Raw genomic sequence first — 18,596 nt, 5'->3', positions numbered from 1 at the left:
TAGAAAAACATCTTTAATGTAAAAAAATAAGGGGAAAAGTCCCAAAAAAACATAAACAAGAGGAAGACTGCTTCGGACCGGCATGGCTTCACATTAAACAATGCATTCAAAAAAACTGCATGTTCACTCATCTGTTTAATAAATTTGGTGAAATACACAGGGTCCAAAGCCTGTAGGTATTTTATTAACAGCATTTAAAAAGCATAACAAACCAACAAATCATTTGTATGTATGAAAAAGGGTGGCTCAGTCAAGGATAAACTTTGAGAAATATACTTCACTGGTTTCATGAAATTCTCCGACCAAAACTAAAATCTCTGGTTTAATGAATTACAGAGAATATTCACTGTTCATAGTCCGGTTTAAACTCTTAAGCCCCAAGCCTAACTGATCTCCTGCCTTTTGCCCCCGTATCAGGGGGCGTTGGGGCTTAAGAAGTTAATATATCAGCATTTCTGCCAGAAATGTAGCTTCCACACAAGCCTGCTGTGCAAACGAAGCAGCGCTTGTATTCTTCCTTCAGTATGTTGCTTGTTTTTTTGGCATAGCCTCACATAGTATGTATGATGAAAGACTGTATATAAATAATGGGCACAGCCACTGTGATGTCACATATGACGCAAACTGGTTGTCTTTAGTGTCTCAGCTTTTTAAAACTGAGGTACAATGGATCTGACTGTGAAACCCAAGAATGCTGTAAGCTCATTTGTTAATGACTTATCAATCACAACTTAGCCTCACCCTGAAGCACATCCTGCTTTATCGTCCATAATCCATACAATAATTTATCAAATGAGCTTCACTTTGTGTTCAATAAAACATGAAACTACTGATTCAGGCTGTGAATTCATCTCAAACATGTTTACAGAGATCATGGATTACAGGAGCTGAAGGCTGAATTACCATAAACCTCTACACAACTGGAGGTCTTTCTGAATCAAGAGTCACCCCCTGCTGGCTGTTAAAAGAATGCAGGGTACAGCCACTTCCACACTAGCTCCACTTCAGTGCTCAGAAGTAGCGTCCATCTTTCATAGATTAAGTCCACTGCTGTAACTAGTAACAAAGCTCTATGCTTGATTGGCAGACTTTTACACCAGATGCACCAGGAAGCTTTTGCTTGTTAGGTGAACACATAAAATAAACTATGGAGCCACTACCTATCACGCCACCCTTTGGCCCAACTTCTGGCTCCAAAAAAACAACAGGGCAGCCAAAACGCTAATACTGAGGCTTTAAAATGTGGAGTCCAAAACCAGTGTGATGTGTCACCATGGCTACAGCCGTCTTTTTTAACGGCAAACTCAAAAACACAGTGGATGAAAGTAGATATTTGATTTTTGATTACTGATGGAAATTTATGTGCTGCAAACCAAATTTTTCATCCGTAACATGACATCGAGTTGGTAACTTAGTCACCCACTATGCAGAGTGAGCTAGATTACCGAGAAAATATCTTTATTAGCTTTAATCCTGATAACAAATCAGGTAAAGTAAAAAAAACAAACTGTAAACTTCTATTAATGTGAGACACATTGTCTTTGTAACATCTATTTTCTCTTCACATTTTGAATTAAACACGCATGAATGCAAACTTCCCAGAGCTGTTGGAAGGCCGAAGATGTAAGAAATCACCAAAGAGCCTCTGAAGGTGTCGCTCATTACTCTAACTCTCCTCCTTCAGCATCTCTTCAATCTCCTTGTCCCAGTTATCATCGTGGGTTTCGCTGTCAGCCAACACGTCGTACTCCTGAAGTTCTTCCTGCAGCTCTCTCTCCCAGTCTGGCATCTCCTCTGAAAACAAACAAACAAACAAAAAACACACTGAGCTCACGCACACACACACAGTACAATGTCCCAGTTTAACCACAGCACTCACCCTGCTCTGCATTTAGGTTTTCCCTCTTGTCCAGAACCAGCTCTCGCATCTCTTTGCACAGGTCTTCCTTGTTGATCTCACAGGAGTCAAAAGTATCACTTACAAATTCAGACACGTGCAGACTGGTGGAGAGCTCTTCTTCATCCTTTCATAACGCAAACAGAAGCTCAGATTCAGCTTTAAAATCTGCTTTATAATGACCTTTCTGCAGCAATAATAAATGATAAAACTATTACCTTTAATTAGTTAACTTTTTACCATCAACAAACAATGAAATGACAGTGTTTGCAAAACTTCATAAATGATTAATGGTTGCAGAGTAGTGTGTGTATAAAAATTATCTAGATCAGATGGCGGTGGTGTAAATCACATGACTGAACCTGGAGGTCATTCTTTGTGTCCTGATTTGCTCTCTGTACAGTTTTTTTCCCCACCAGCTGACTGGTTAAATTCAGGCACCAAAACCAACAAAAAGATGAAAAGTTTGTGTTTTCGGTTCAAATAAAGTTATGCGAGTGAGCAGCAGTAGTTAAATATTTATCACAAAACCACGAAAACAGCCGATAATCATTAAAAAATAAATACCCCTTATAAAACACGTGCCAATCAGAATTAGCCTGAAGAATCTCTTGTCAAATATAATACAAAATTCAATATTAATGACCAGCAAATATTAACAGTAAAATAATCCTTTACTGTATCCTTTATAAGACTATTAAGTTGTCATTTATAAAACGTAGGTATCATAGCATGCTGCTGAGGTTTGTTTGTTTTTTTTTGTTTTTTTATCCCTATAAGGTTTCATTAACCACTGATAAGAAAAACTCACTCCGTGTCACTAAAATCACAAACATGAAGAAAAGTAAAACATTTTAAATTTGGTTTTTTTTAATCCTCTGATAACTGAGATATGTAAGAAAAGCTTTCGGAAACCAGAAACCACATATTCTGCCAGCCTTTGTTTAGGATTATTTAGATCTCAGAGGTTAAAAACAGGTAGTCTTACCTCACTTGACTTTGGTTGGAGACTGCTGGCTTTTGATTTAACTGCATCTGCAAAAATAAATAAATAAATAAAATGTCATCATTGTGAAAAGGTATTTAAGGGAAAAATTTGATATTCAAAATGTTCTAATACTAATAAAAAAATTTTAAATCCCACTGCTATCAAGACAACAAGAAAAGAAATTAGTTTTCACACTATACGTTTATACAAAAGCGTGCATCAGTCTGCAGGAGGGTGGAGCTAGATCTTACTGATCAAAATGCTGCTTCTGGAATCACATCATTACCTGGAGCCAAATAGCATGCCTTTTCAAACCTAATGGTGCTTTTAACATTGCCTTTAAGCACAGACTGTATATAAAAAAGAGCTGCCGGGTCTGAGAATTCAAACCAACCCCTAAATGTCTTAAACCTGAATGCTCTCCAATGACCAGCAGAGGGCGACGCCTGTGGTTGCAAGTCAGGATGTATAAAAGTCTAGGGCCGAAAAGACCCTCTGCTTCTTTATTCGAAAATCCGATTAATTTGTGGTCTCACGCTCAGACTTTTGATGTCTTCATGAACACAACTGACCGATCTCTGATTTACAAGTTGCCAATGTATGACAGTGTAGTCTATGAAGTTCTCTTCATTGTGACATCTACCTTTTAAAAAGCAATGATGAAAACACTCAGCCTTTAAAAATAGGACTTCTTAAAACATTTCCCCATCTTATGGACGCAGTCTAAGCCACGAGTGTCAAACATATCGTTGATGGAACAGAAACGGAACATTAGATCGTCTAATCCTGCTCATGACAGTTTTACAAACTATGAACATTGAAAATAAATAAATAAGTACAATTATTCCAAACACTGCGACTCTTGCTGTTGTAAGAACATTACTACACAAAAAGCATGTTGTTAAGATCTAGTAGCACACGGATGTTTTAGTTAAGTTACAAAATAATTCACATGTGAATATTTTGTGGCTTTATAGATGCAACAGCATGTAATGAGCTATATATGTGATGGGATTGCACTTTTTTTCCTTCTGACGTCTCCGGCTGTTTGCCATTTTTAATGGATTGTTCACTGAATACATTTTTACTTGCACTTTTTCAAAAGGAATTTTTTTTACTGACTTTTTATGTTGCTGTGCAGCGTTTTTGCTCATTCAATCCACTTAAGATCAAACTGGACTGAATGTGGCCCATTAAATAAAAACGTGTTTCACTCTATGCTCACAAAGGTCCTGAAGTTAATTCACTTTTTGCTTTATCACACAATAAACCTGAACTCTCTGTTTTAACTAGAAATACTATCAGTCAAAATCAAAATAAATCTTCCTTGAATACTAAGATAAAGAATTACACAAATACTTACAGTCATATTTGTACATTCTTACATTTTATCAATTTTCATATCATAGCTTTAAAAATCAACATCAGTATTTAATGCAGAGGTTTTACAGGAGAGAGCAGACTGTACCATTTTGATGAGGATCTTTGCAAGGGTAGGAGGTTTTCTTCACATCAATCCACTCAGCTGCCTGTTGGGCTGCGAGAGCTGTGAGCTGAGCCGACTGTTTTATCAAAGACACGCGGTAGAAGTAATTCTTCCAAAAGACTTCCTCTTTCACCCTGAGGAGAACGGCATGGAGGAAAACGCAGTCACCCCTGAGGGATGCAGGGAGGCTCACACTGAAAACACAGCAGTTAACGCAGTTAACTTATGTCACACTCACTGTTTGGGGACCAGATGGAAGCGCATCTTCCTCAGGAGCTCGTCTTCCTCTAGCATAACCATGGCGACTGGATACATTTGGTCAAAGTCAAAGTAAAACTGCACCCCAGCAGGGGGGTCACGCAAAAAATTTCTTTTATCCTGAAACAATGCAGTAAAGTTACAGTGAGGCATAATTTAAGTTTCTTTCTATTATAAATGAAATGCTTTTCAAAGATATTTACAGCTGAGAGAGCTAATATCTGTTCCTGTATGGCGTCCTCTTCATTATAACCCACCCATGGAGGCACAGCAGCACCTACGAGCGGCAAAAAGCAGCAGAGATGTTCTGAGGTGTTCTGAAAATATTTTTCAGCTACAAGTAAATGTAAGCTTTAATTAATGATTAAAAACCGATATACAGTTTGGTCCACATGTTTGTGGACAAAAACGCATTTTCTGTGCACCAGCACTGTTGATTTTAAATCAAACATCTACATCAATTAAAAGAGCTTTTGTTACATTTCACGTCATAAGTACACAACAGAAGTGCTTACCATACTCTTTAGCTCTTTTCTCCTGAACAAACCTTTCTTGTTCCTTCTGGAAATCACCCAAAATGGTCTAAGGGAAGAAGAACAAACCTTCAAATATTCCAAACTTACCCTAAATAGTAAAAACTTGATATCAGGCTCAGACAATAGATTAAACTTTTCACCTTATCAATAATTCCACTGATCTTCCCCTCCTCCACGCTCTTCTTTAAGGTTTGAGCTGTTTCTACTACGGACTCAGATAATTTTTTTGAGGCGCTGCTGGCAAAATTATAAATGTAACCTGTAAAGAAGCCAAAATAACACACATTACTGTTTTGCATAGTTGCAATTAATCAACAAATGGAGAATATAATCAGCAGAATAATACATTACCAAAATAATCATAAGTGAAAGTTGCAATTACAAAAGAATCCAAAATGAGCATCATCTAAACAAACTACAAGAGGTGCAATTTTAAAACATAAGTAATTTCAGTTAACTATAATGAAAGTAAAATCTGATAGTGGATGACTATAAGGCATCTACCTTCACAAATTGATTTGTTTGTATTGTAATGCTTTCTCCCCAAAGCTCAAATCGTGCTAAAACCTATAAAAACTGACCACAAAACCAAAACAATAAGAAACACAACAACAATATGTGGACTGCAGCGAACTCACCACTGAAACCTTTTGCTTTCTGGAGAAGCTGAGCATCTGTCCCAGCATCTCTGCCCTGCTGGTCGCTCGGTTTGTTTATTTCACTACAGCGTTTTTCTTCGTTAGCATCAGCAGGCTCTTCTGTAACTTGGCCGCTTTCTTTCTCTGCTCCAAGCCAGCTTGACCAGTTCTTAAACATACTTTATGTATTTAGTCTAAATAGATTAAAATAAGTTATTTAACATGCTCTAACTATGCCTTTTAAACTCTATAGTTTAGTTTTCCGACAGTTTAAAACTTATGTGATGGCTACTCGTCAAGTTTCACCTCTGGCCCACTTCCGCGAATCGTTGTCCCATCTGGTTTGAGCTAACCGACCATCCGTAGTTGTGGTTGTCATGGAAAGGAACGCTCTGAGTAGATTCCGCCTTCGTTTCATTCACCGACGTTTCAGAAAATTATAAGAGTTTGTATCGGACTTTTATTCCTCGTGATTGTATAAAGTCACCCACAGAGAGACAAAAAACAACAGCTTTGCTACATGATAGCTGTAGCGGTGGTGCACAGAAAAATGAGACGATCGGAGTTTTATATTCTCTTTAAGTCTTTTATTCATTAACAAACGGCTAGGTGGTGAGGTAGCAAAACTAGCATTATAGTTACAGCAGCTGTTGCTGCATTTTAAAAACTGATAATGAAAATTTTAGTGCACATAATAACCATACAGTAGCTCATAGTATTCAGAGTTCATTCATGTGTGCTGTGATTTATTTTTTATTTACTTAATGGCTCTGAACCAAAATGTAAGAAGAATGCAGGATATTCACAAGGATAGCTACACTAGCAACTCTGCATTTTTGACCATTTTTGGAATAAGAAGCATGACAGTAAAATTATGCGTATGAGAAAATAGCCCAATTGCGTGGCTAATATTTGTTTTTTTTCCGCCTGTGTACATATTTAAACAATAATTTGAATGTGTTTAAAGGTACAGTAAAGAATTTTTGAGGATATGAAATAGAAAAAAAATAATATTGTACTCATAAATATACATTGATTAGTGTTTTGTTTTGTTTTTATTGCCTCTTCCAGCAAACTGATACATTGTTGTAAACGTTTAATGGACGTTTACATAGGAGCGGGCAATGGCTTGATTGCAGTGACTGAAATAGATATCACTATTACTTATAATCATGTTTTAAGTATATTCCAAAGATCGGCCTGACTAATAAAAGCACTTTTAAGAGGCACAAGTTTTAAAGGTTTTATTAGTTTTACAAATAATTAAGATTATTTCATCACAGATTGTAAAGGAAATATATACACTAGGATTAACTAATAAACAAAACTGACATAGCTAACACATCTGAATATTAACTGTATTGGAAGAACTTAATAGAAAAGTTAAAAATTTATTTGGAATAACGCACAAAAAAACACAAATAAATTAATTATTGTAAAAGTAGAACAACAACAGTTTATCACACCATCCACAACTGCATCCAGTTGTAACCTTGCACACTGCTTCTCAGTCTGCAGCCCTCTTCAGCTCTGCTTCTCAGGCCTGAAACCCATTAATCAGTGCTATTAATGAGTTTGTAGATAATGAGATGCTGACCAGATCAGACATCAGCAGATATCAGCAGAGCACAGATGAAGTCTGGGTATCAAGATCTTTGAGTAGCTCTCATAGATTGAACCGCTGTCAGAGATTCAGCAATGATGTTCTGCATAAAGAATTTCAAATTCTGATTAATCTAACCACACAGCAGTTTCTACATTACCTTGGTCTATTTTAAACTAAATTAGACCCATAGAAAATGACAGTATTGCTGGATGATGTTCACATATGGAGCTTTCACCTGTGGTTTTGGATGGTACAGTGAACTCTGTTATAATACAGTTATTTCTGGAAGTGGTCTTTAGCCTTGTCGCTTGCGCACAGAGATTTCTCCAGATTCTCTGAATCTTTTCATCATATTATGTACTGTAGATCATGAGATCTACAATACAGTCTTCACAGTTTATACTGATGTACAGTATTTTGAAATTAATCTGTAATTTGTAGATGCAATTTTTTGCAGACTGGTGAAACGCTGCCCATCTTTACTTCTGAGAACCTGTGCCTCTTTAAGCTGCTGTTTTTATATGCAATCATGGTACTGAACTGCTGAGTCTGATTAGTTATGAAATGTTACTCCAGCTGTTTTATTTTAGTACTTCTTACTTTTCCAGAGTTGTTTTGCACCTGTCCCAACTTCTTTGAGATGTGTTGCTGCATTCAAATTCCACATTAGCTAATAAAAGAATTCTCCCACAGATTTTAATTCTGTCTCTGTCCATGATTAAAACCCAAATAAGAGGTTATTTATTTGGCTAAATAAAGTGGGAAAGTAGAAATATAGGTATAGTTACTACGTAACGTATTTATCTGTTTTTATTTAATATTATTACTAAAATTAGCCGTTTTAGATGACACTTGCTTGTTCTTCCCGCCTTTCCTTTTGGCTAACGGTAGGTGTCGCGCTTGCGCTGCAGCTTTGTTCTGCCACACTTGTTATCCCTGCTGTCCATGGATGGAGCTAGTTTAGCTTAGCTGATTTAACCTCTCCCGAGTGTGTCAGTGTGTCGTTCTCGGTTTGTAACATGAAGTAGGAGGATACGGCTGGAGCTGCTGCGTTTGAAACAGCGTAAGGTCGCCACTTCGTTTAAGAGTTAGCGTACGATTTATTTTTTAAAAAGTTGTTCCTTTTAAAATAAAACCAGTTTAAAAAGATGAAGTATGTGTAACGTAAACCTGGGATATTACTCCGTGCCAACCCGACGAAGCTTTCCTGTTCACCGGTTCATCCAAAACTTGGATTCTCAGGTAAGGTCCGCCGTTTCAGAGCGACTTTTGTAATATTTTTCCCAAAATAGCTGCGCACCTCACGGAGTAGGTGAGTTTGTTTGATTTCGCTGGTGTGGGACGAAGTTTGTGTTACCTATGTGAGCGACCAGGTCGGTGTTACTCGGCTTATTTGGTGGTTGAGCCGAGGATGGTTTCCATTGTGCTACTGGTGCGTTTAATTCTCTCGCATGTAAGAGCATTAAGTTTAAATCACCCTGTCTGCAGTTTGACAACAACAGGTGTTACAGGTTTACTGCTTCAGTCTCCCAGCGCTCCGTACAGATGGACGTAGAAGATATTTTATGACTTAAAGAAGTTAATAAATGAACGTCTGCATGTTCGTGGTAGGTTCCTTTCAAAATAAGAGCCCTAAATCCAATGTTCTGTCACTGTAACCAGAGTCCGTGTTATTTTTCAGGCGTTTTTATTTAGTTTTAAATATGTCTTATTTCTTATAGTTCCGCTCAGTTCAGCTTCCAAAGTGTTTTTACTTTCCCAGTTTACCTTTTATTTCTTAAATTGTTTACTGTCTCATCACTTTTTTTTATATAATCTAATGTGCACTGTGGCTCATTTCATATAAAATTAACTTATGTTATTTTGTTCAGTAATTTTAGTATATTAAATAAAGTTTTGTCTTCATTTCCTGAACTTTTTCAGAATTGGAGTGCCTCGAAGTACATACGGGTGGGTTGAAATGTAGTTTTCGCAAGCATTTTTAAACCCTCATAAGTTCATATCAACGGGAGATATCTACATAAATATTTCATGGCTGAAAAACACTTTATGCTCTGTCACAATGTACTGCGAAGTCAATCAAAAGCCAAAATCTTTGTTTGGGGCATTTTTTTTCTATAATCAGTTCTGAGCATCATTATCATGGGATATAACCGAGTTTCAATAGCAGCTGTATCAATTTAATGTCTGTGAAACAGAGTAACAGAAACAGTCACTGGTACTATGGAACTTTGCCTGTTTCCTGATGATTCACTGGAGGAAAAATTCAAAAACTGCAAAATTTTGGGTTGACTTTTATATGACATATCTGCATATCGGCTAGGTGGCTGGTGAAAACGTGTTACATTATTTCAAAGGTTCCCTTTTTTACCTACATTTTGATACCAGGCCCATCTTTTAGTCAGAATGTGTTCTGTGCTAAAATACTTTTTTTAATATGGTCAACACTCAGGAATTTGGAGGACTGAAGGAATCCTGGTTAGAAGTTGAGCCGGTGTTCCAGCAGCCAAAACATTAAATATAAAGTGCCGTCAAATAGCTTAAATAAAGTACAAAACCTGACAAGACAAGGTAGCTCAGTAAGGTAAAAATAAACAAAATAAAGGAGCTTTATAACATTTTTAAAATGAGCTCTGTAAATAAATTTTAACAAATAATTGCCAAGTAAAAAGCTCAATAGAGGGACTTCAGTTAGTAAAAAATATCAACAAAATACAATACAGGTATTGTGGTATACGCCAGGAAAGATTTATACTGATGTATCAATAGCCATGGCATCATGTATGTTGTCTCATATGAAAACTGGAGATGAACTGGTGTTTATGAAGTGCTTTACTAGTCCTACGGATCTTCAAAATGCCTCAGACTAAAAGATAGCATTTTATTCTATGCCCTTTAGGCCCTTTATTCACCTCAAGAACTTATGTCTGTTGAAGGAAGATATGAGTCCTATGAGGCGTATAGTGTTAAACACCGCACCACATGATATTTGGGCTCTAAAAATACTTCTGGACCTCAAAAATTACAGTAAGTGTCTGTATGGCTGTGGTAGTTTTTGTGTGATCTTGGTGACAAACTGCAGTGGTGACATAGCTCTTAATTTACAGTGAAACGTCTTATCAACCAGTCTAATTCAGAGTCTTTAAGTTTTTCCAGCCACTGGTATGTGACACATTATTAATAAAAAGTCAGTAGTTTATTTTTTAGCCAGTGGAAGAGATGCAGAAAGTGATGAGTTCATTGAGTTGATTTCAATGGGAGTTACAGCTTTGTGTCATCAGCATATCACTGGGACAAACTGTGCTAAAATGGTATGCGTTGGAAAGTATGCAGAAATAGACTGGACCAAACAATAAGCCTTATGGAAACAGTCCCCTGTGGTAAACTATTATTTTAGAACGGTACCCATTATGATATACTGACTGGATATCTATCTCTCCTTTTTTTTTACTTTTATAGCGGTACAATGGATGCTGAAGGATATAAAAATGATCTGCGCTGTACAGAAGCGGAGAGCTTTTGGCATGTGGTGCAGAAATCAGGAGATCTGGATCAGAGGAGCAGAGACTGTGAGAGCTTCAAGCTGGTGGAAGTATTTCTGTCAGGAGGTGCCCCGTGGGGTTTCACGCTCAGAGGGGGACTTGAACACCGGGAGCCACTGCTCATAACCAAGGTAAATATTTTCATTTAGTCTTTTTATAGTAAACACAGGTGAGAGTTAAGGTGCTGAGTTTGTGAGTCAGAGAGCAGGATCTAATGCTTTTTTTTAACATCTTATCAAGCTTTTGAATTTCATCTTTTTAAATGTTTTTTTTTTTTTATTCAGACAGTGATGCCATGCTCTGATTTTTCATAGGAATGTAGAGGTCAAAGTTTTAGTCTGATGTATTGCTCAATTTTGATTTAAGGACTTTAAAGAAATGTTAAAAATGATTATACTTAGTGGTTTGGTAAATTTTCAATAGCTGTCATAGATCACCCATGGACAAAATACAACAAATTGACGATCTCAATTGGGCTGCTGATGTCCTCAAACAAAACAACCTCCTCACTTCAAAAAAACAAAATAAAAAAGCAATCAATAAAAAGTGTAGCTTGAGGGCACTGACCACGTGCCATACGGCTGAGAGCGGCCGCTCCGGCTTCAAGTCCGACCCAGGGGGCCTTTGCCGCATGTCTCTCTCTCTCTCTCTCTCGCTCTCTCTCTCTCTCTCTCTCTCTATTTAAAACATTTTTTTTAAAAAGTGTACCTTGGACAGGAACAGTGTGCACCTGCATTAAAAAACAGAGCAAATATCAACTGATTCTTCACTGAGCCTCTCATCCCTCGGATGGACTCAAGCTCCATCATCTTGGGCTATGGTTTGCCTCAGAGAGCTCTGAGCAGCAGCTCACAGCAGAATAAGGTTGACCATCACCAGCTGCAGTTCAAGACGGTGGAGTTAGTTCGTCCAATCGCAGGATGAGTGTAACAGCGACCAGCCTGCTAAAACAGGAAAATGAGATGGGAAGGGTCGGTGCGCACTGTGTGGTGTTGACGGAACTTTAAGACTAAGAGAATGTGGATTGTCCTTTTAAAATGAAGGAAAAACCACCAACAATGTGTATTATGTTATTCAGTGTGGTGCTCTTTGATTACTAAATCAAAATCAGTCTGCCCCTCTGAAGAAGGATGTTGCCCATCCCTGGTACATGTGTTTTCATAATTATTTTTTTCAGTTTCTTGTGTAATATTTCAGTGTAAGCTGCTGTTATTTGACTAAAGTCAGCATTTTAAATCCCCGAAACCTAAACATAAACAGGTCAAGCACCATATCTCATTTGCTATGTGGGTGTTTACGTGAGCTGCAGTTTGCGTACAGCACCCAGGAGGAGGAGAGTGTGTAACCACAGAGCCTGCCAGTCAGCTCTCAGACCTCAATGAACCCTCACTGTAAGCTCAATTCTCTGTTGACTGTGTAATGATTGACAACAAAAGACCTTGCTAGTTATTTGACTCGGTAAAATACCAGCAGCTGTTTGTTGGGAGCTGTGGCACTGCTTGGTCTTAGTTTGCCATTCCTGTGTTGACGTTCCAAAGTCCATCCCAGATGGATGAAACTCCACCACTGGACACTCAGGACCACTGCCACCCCACAGACGTGCAAACGTGATTGAAATGACTTGCATTCTGTTTACGAGCCATCCATTTCATGGTATGCTGCAGTTTTTTGGTTTGTTGGTGTCAGTATTTATTACTAATGTTTTGGCCCTGAACATCATAATAAGGACCAACAGAAGCGGACCTGTTTGGATCAGATGGTGAGATGTTAACTCTTTACTCGCAGCTTTTTATCTGTAAAATATTTAATTGATTTTTTTCAGACTCTTTCCTAGTTGGTGGAATTTTTCTTAATGATCTCATAAGTGAATTAGTCATGGCTAGGATTTAACAGAGTTTAGCTAGCTGTCACTTAGCCTCTGGTCAGTGTTATTATATCTCACCTGGATATTTGCTTTCTCATACTTCTGTGCTGGGTTAGATTTCATTTGGAGGGAAGCTTGTGGTGCCAGAATCTGGGGAGGAATGCTGCTTTGTTTGATTTTCTAAATGTAGTGAATTATCCATGACACTTTGAAGCCTACTGGAATGGCATGATGGGATGAATTAAATCGGGGTTAGTGATTTGTGCTCTTTTGGAGTGGCTCTCAGATTATAAGCAGTGATTTATGAAGTTGGGTTGGTGAATTATTTGGGTTAACTAGATGAAGATGCAAGTAAACCTCGTGTTCTTTGTGATTGATAGGAGCAAAAATATTAAGAGCATTTCTCCCTTTTGCCCAAACAATGACACATGTAGGTGAAAGTGCAGATTAGTTGGAACACTGTGAACAAAAACTAATAAAACAAGTCATGTAAAAATGCTGTATTTAATAAAGAAACACAATCTAACTTAAATATTATTACTTAAAGAAATGTATTAAAATGGAATGGGAAGAGAGGAATTGTCTTTAGTTTTAGTTTTTTGGGTCGTGTGTCAACATAACCATCACAATACTTTGTTGGCTGTTTTTGTGCCTTCATGTGCAAGAGTGAGAGCTAGAATGAACTCTTAATAGTTGTTCAATTTACAGTTTAACAGTAATGCTCTGAGGGGGGGGGAGAACTTAAGATAACCTTGTTACAGAGAAAAGTTAGACTAGTGGTGTGCTGCTAGACCATGTACAACTAAATTTGTAGTACACTAAGCTGAATCTCTTCCATCGTGATGTTGTTTGCATTTATACTCAAGGCTGGTGTGTTTGCATTGCTCTGCTATCACGAGTGAAACTGATCATGTTTAACTTGAAGCTGCTAAATGTTGAACAAGAGTTATGTTTACTGACACAGTGGAAAAGAGGACACTTTATAACCAGCCAAGTCCATACACGGATTGTTAGAGTTATGAAAATTCACATTATCCCATTATTTTCTTTGTGCTCATCAAAATACTGTGTTTATACTGCATATTGTTAGGGTCTGTGTCATGGCTACATCTCTTCATATTTCTGGGAAAGTACCCGTCAGGCTGTGTCATAGATACAGTATCACTGTATCAGAACTCAAGCATGACAATGCAGGAACTTCACACCTTTGGGTGAAGTACAGGAAACTACCAAAGTTCAACTTACTTTCCAGTATCCAATTTAACATTCAGCCCCAGTCAACCCTGTGAGGTCGAAAACTTCATCAGTGATGACACAAGCCCTCACCTTGTTTTTTTTCCCCTTTTAGGGAAAAAGCATTTGAATAGTTTTTGATGTGTTCCAGTTAGAATGATAATTTTGTTTTGTTTCCCAAATCTTCTGAGAACAGTTTTTAAAAACAAAGTACATGTTTCGATAGCAGAGAGTTAAGCTTGGGGTTATCAGTGATGACAGCCTGGACCTTATTATGTTAAAGGGTTAAATCAGTAGTTCGATTGCTGTGTTTAAAAAAACAAACAAACAAAAAAACAGCAGTGGATGTTAATAATTAAAAAATATTTTATGTATCCAAAATGGCAGTTTAATTGATTTCCTGAAATACACAGAACCAGCAGCTTGGTGCTAGTAGTAGTTGTGTTATTGTTTAGCTTCTTTCTCCTCCTCATCACTCTGGACTGCACCATTGATGTAGAAGTAACCTAAAGCCATCTCAGTCTTATAGTGTTTGCTTATAGCTCATATTTTTGAGTGGAAATTAATTTGATTAGAGATTTCTCCAATAACGTGGATTACCATCTAAGCAAACAGATGCCAAATAAGGGTCCTGATGGCAGCACATCAGAAAGGGAGCGGGGCTATATTCCAAGCTGAAGGCTACACCTTACAAATTACCACAGCCAACCATATTTCTTGCCATCCAACCATATTCGCTCCATTGTTAAAAGGTTGGATGAAGTACAACTGAGAATAACATTGCAAAGAGCCGCACACTGTTCCCTGTCGACAGGTCAGCCAGTATCAGCAAGGATGGACCAGCAAAACGGGATGTGGATTGTGTTTGTGTAAACAATCCCTGGTGTAAGAACGTGGCGTATTCCAGACCTACAATACATCATGGTTAGGTCCTGGCCTTTCTATCATCTCAAGGGATAATTGCCGTCTAAATAACACTGCAAACTAATGCTACGTTAGTACATGAAATGTTACACTTTGCCATTAGCAAATATCAGAACTTGCATCCAGAAGAAGTCTTCACTGTCACTATGGACTTTAACCAGGCTAACACCTTTTCGTTAATTTCACCGGAGTGTCAAGTGTCATACAAGGCGCAAGAATGTACTGGATTGTGTTTACACAAATCTAAACAATGCATTCAGGGCTTTACCCTGTTCCACACTGGAGATATTTCTTTGCTAATGCTACCTGAAAATAAACCAGTAATCACCGCAATAGCTCCAGACTTCCAAGTCATTAGCAAACCTCCACTCTGCTCAGCTGTTTTGTCCTATAAGAGGCAGAAAATAGATGGATAGATGCCTTTTATCAGTACACGGAGACTGTCACAGCAATCAAGGCAATTTCTAACTAGAAACGTTGGCTTATCTTGGTCTGGTGACGCATGAGTTATTCTCTAGTGAGTGTTGATGTAAAGCATGGCATTAAACAGAAAAATGTAACCGTACCTCCAAGAACCCTCTACAGAATTTCAGGTTACTCAAACACATCTCCCACTATCACCATGAGCACAGGCCTTCCCCAGGAGGTCTAGGTTGAGCCTCCTTCTGTATTCACTCTTTATCCATAATCTTTACTGTCAAACAAGATGACAGAACAGATGACCCAACAGACATTGGTTTGATCTCCAACAATGAGAATACATACAGGTAGAGCTGGGCGATATAAGATTTTTTCATATCACGATATGTTTTTTTCATTTCAGGCGATAACAATATATATCATGATATAAGCCAAATAACTATATTTGTAAGATTTAAATGTGCCGTTGCTCACAAGTAAAATGTGAAATAATCACCAGCTTGTCTTGATTTTAATATTTATTTCCCATAATAAGTTCAACAGGGTAGATGTACTTAAGGAACATGAGACTTTTTCAGATAAATAAAGGCAAATATTGCAAACTACACAAAAGGCAGCCGCTAAAGCGTTTAAGTTTCAAAATAGAACAAACAAAACAGACTACTAAATGTCAATTCTACTTAAAAAACAAAATATTAATTCTAAAAATAAATCTGTTTGTTTTACAGAAGAACAGACAAAATTGACTAACTTTTGTCAATATCAAATAAACTGAGAACTAAAAGGAAATTTTCAATCTCTCCTTGTTGTATAGCTTTGTGAACTTTCTGAATCCTTTATCATCTGCAACTGAAAATAGTTGTGGATGATTACTATACCTTTCTAATGTGACGTTGTTGTCCCTGGCTCTCTTTCTCTGTCTCTCCCTCCCGCTCTGTTCCTGTGCTACTGCGAGTGTAACTACCGCCCCTCCCCCCTCTTCCCAGCGCAAAGCACAAGGCTCGCGTGCGGAGTGAAGCGGAAAAAAAGTGCGAGAGAGAGGGTGAGAGAAAGAAAGAAAAAAAAAAAAAAACCCACGGCTCGCGATAAGGAGCCGGCTCGCGACGTTCACGTCAAAGATTCTGCTCTAAGAGCCATTTCATTCGCGACCGACACGGCGGCTGGCTGCTTCCCAAACAACTACACATGTGCGGCTTGGCACTTGTGCTGTACGTAACAAGTCACGTGACGTGACGCTGCGGCTGTGATTGGTTCGGCTCTGCGCTACTTAATTTGGATTGGCTGTTCTTTTCTTTTCTTTTTTTTAAGAGAGCAAGAGAGAGACGAGGTCTATCGCAATAGTTTAATTTTTCTATCGAGAAAAAGTTATTTCGCAATACATATCGTTATCGTTCTATCGCCCAGCTCTACATACAGGCGAGAGGTAATGAACATGGCAGCTCCAGTAGCAGTCTTATGCTCAACAGCAAGACCAAGGAGATCGTGGTGGATTTCAGAAAGAAAAGAAATGCCCTGAGTCCAGTGACCATAAACGATTGTGGAGAGAATCCACTTTTTGCGAAGGGTAACCAAGGATTGCCTACCCAGGCTCATTGTTTCTGCACTGCAGTGCTTTGACAATAAAGGTTATCCTTGAATCTTGAGTTTTATTGCTATATTAATGTGAAAACATTGACTATAAAAACTGTTAGTGAGAGTCAGTTTCAGCCAGTTCACAGGGAAGTTGATTGATGTAAATGGCATCACTGACCTAACCCAACATGAAAAAACAAAGAAAAATACTGACCTTGTGCCATCAAGGCTTCGGTCTTAATAAACTACACCTCTCTTTACAGTTCATAGTTTTTCCTCTTAGTTTTGGTTTCTAATAGGTCCATGACTTTTTGTGAAACCCAGTTTCAGTGTGAGTAATGAGCATTAAGAACCTAATTTGGTTTTGGCAAGTATGTCTTTCATGTATCAACCAAAAGGGCATAGTCTCTATTTGTCTGCTTAAATCAGTACTTTTGTTGGCTCTTTTTCTCTTAGGTCCCTTCAATTAAATATTTTATTGTAAATGGGCCCAGAGTTTGATGACAGGTTCAGGCTACTGGTTAAAAATATCCTGGATCTAATTAAAATTCTGAACATTCTTCTCGTAGCTCAGTTATGCTCAAGGTCTTTGTGGACTTAAAGCCCTTAGCCCCAGTAAACTTAAATAATCCTGTTTTACACGAGACAGCTGGGTATGCAGCCCTCATATGTTTCCTCCACAAAGGGCTACATTTTATATGTAGCAACATATAGTTTGCTCTTAAAGACATCCTTCAATGGTGAACAGGTTTTAGCAATTAATGAATCCTCTTTGTGACCGCGTAGAGGGTTAGTTTTGAGTGCTCTAGAATTGCTCAACTTCTTAAGAAATGATGATTCATAGAGCAGGATTATGGCTCAGTTGGGGCAAAAGACTTCAGAACAGAGAGATGTCTGTCTGGAACCTCATATCTTGCATGCTTTGGCAAGGAGGCTAGAGCAGCTAGGAATCGGATCGCCAACCTTCTTATTCACAAATGATCTGCTGTACATCTTGAGCCTAAGCCATCCTAAAAAGAAACTTTGAGGAATTCATATCTTGGGTATGTTGAACTTGGTTCATAGTACAGAGCACAGGTTCTGAAGATCCACTTTAACCAAAACCTACATCAAGTGGACAGTTGCTTTGAGTGCTGCTACACCAAGTTAATCAACAGAACAATGGTGACCAGCTCTAGTCTGAGTTGGAGTTCAGCCACAGGATGAAAGTCTGGCTGAAGAAGCAGCGGATTGCTCTGGTATTTGTTTGGAAACCGTTCCATATTCAGTTTTTTGTTTGTTTTTTTAGTACGCCATATGGATTTAGAACATATAATTTTAAACATACTCAAAATAGTTGGTACAGATTGTTCAAAAGAAGTGTGAATACTCTTCTATCACTTGTACTTCTGAAAGTATCATGACAGAAATGGTGTCCAGCAATTTATTCCTGCCTGCTTGGAAGTGATTGCAATAAAATATCGAGTTGAATAACTGTCACAGATGTGTAGGTCACAAGCAGATGTTTATAAAGTGTCTTAAAAGTGCTCAATATTAATGAAAAAAAGTTTACTTTGGGGTTACTTTCAGTGAGTTTTTTCCCCTCCCTTGCTTGAGCTTTGTCAAAGTACAATGACTATTCTTAGTGATATG

General features: G+C 38.0%; 2 protein-coding genes across 3 annotated transcripts in view; one reads left to right on the top strand and one right to left on the bottom strand.

Annotated features, from left to right (window-relative positions):
* Positions 1-26: 26 nt before the first annotated feature.
* LOC134620289 (synapse-associated protein 1-like) lies at positions 27-6,103 on the bottom strand. The gene is made up of 9 exons (XM_063466368.1): positions 5,804-6,103; positions 5,306-5,424; positions 5,145-5,211; positions 4,833-4,906; positions 4,610-4,749; positions 4,354-4,505; positions 2,886-2,932; positions 1,880-2,024; positions 27-1,794 (listed from the first exon to the last, which is right to left on the bottom strand). Exons 1-9 carry the CDS (start codon positions 5,979-5,981, stop codon positions 1,667-1,669), a joined length of 1,050 nt encoding a protein of 349 aa, XP_063322438.1. The 5' UTR covers positions 5,982-6,103; the 3' UTR covers positions 27-1,666.
* Positions 6,104-8,403: 2,300 nt separating this feature from the next.
* The window catches only part of shroom2a (shroom family member 2a), a 46,673-nt gene continuing 36,480 nt past the window's right edge, over positions 8,404-18,596 (top strand). Inside the window, exons 1-2 of one of the 2 annotated variants that reach the window (XM_063466316.1) lie at positions 8,404-8,651; positions 10,869-11,082. In XM_063466316.1, the coding sequence (XP_063322386.1) occupies positions 10,876-11,082 (207 nt within the window). In that variant the 5' untranslated portion in view covers positions 8,404-8,651; positions 10,869-10,875. Of the gene's footprint in view, positions 8,652-8,970; positions 9,017-10,868; positions 11,083-18,596 lie in introns of those variants that run through there. The other variant, XM_063466317.1, reaches the window with a different exon arrangement.

The sequence above is a fragment of the Pelmatolapia mariae genome, linkage group LG23, assembly GCF_036321145.2.
Source record: "Pelmatolapia mariae isolate MD_Pm_ZW linkage group LG23, Pm_UMD_F_2, whole genome shotgun sequence".
In the NCBI taxonomy this organism is placed as follows: Eukaryota; Metazoa; Chordata; class Actinopteri; order Cichliformes; family Cichlidae; genus Pelmatolapia; species Pelmatolapia mariae.
This window is presented reverse-complemented; position numbering and strand designations above follow the sequence as displayed.

What these genes read in the sequence shown, in the direction of transcription:
- LOC134620289 (XM_063466368.1), bottom strand. Translation starts at nt 5,981, where the DNA reads ATGTTTAAGAACTGGTCAAGCTGGCTTGGAGCAGAGAAAGAAAGCGGC. An exon ending in TCAGTGGAATTATTGATAAG is followed by an intron (nt 5,212 to 5,305) that starts GTGAAAAGTTTA and finishes TTCTTCCCTTAG; the next exon opens with ACCATTTTGGGTGATTTCCA. An exon ending in AAACCTAAATGCAGAGCAGG is followed by an intron (nt 1,795 to 1,879) that starts GTGAGTGCTGTG and finishes GTTTGTTTTCAG; the next exon opens with AGGAGATGCCAGACTGGGAG.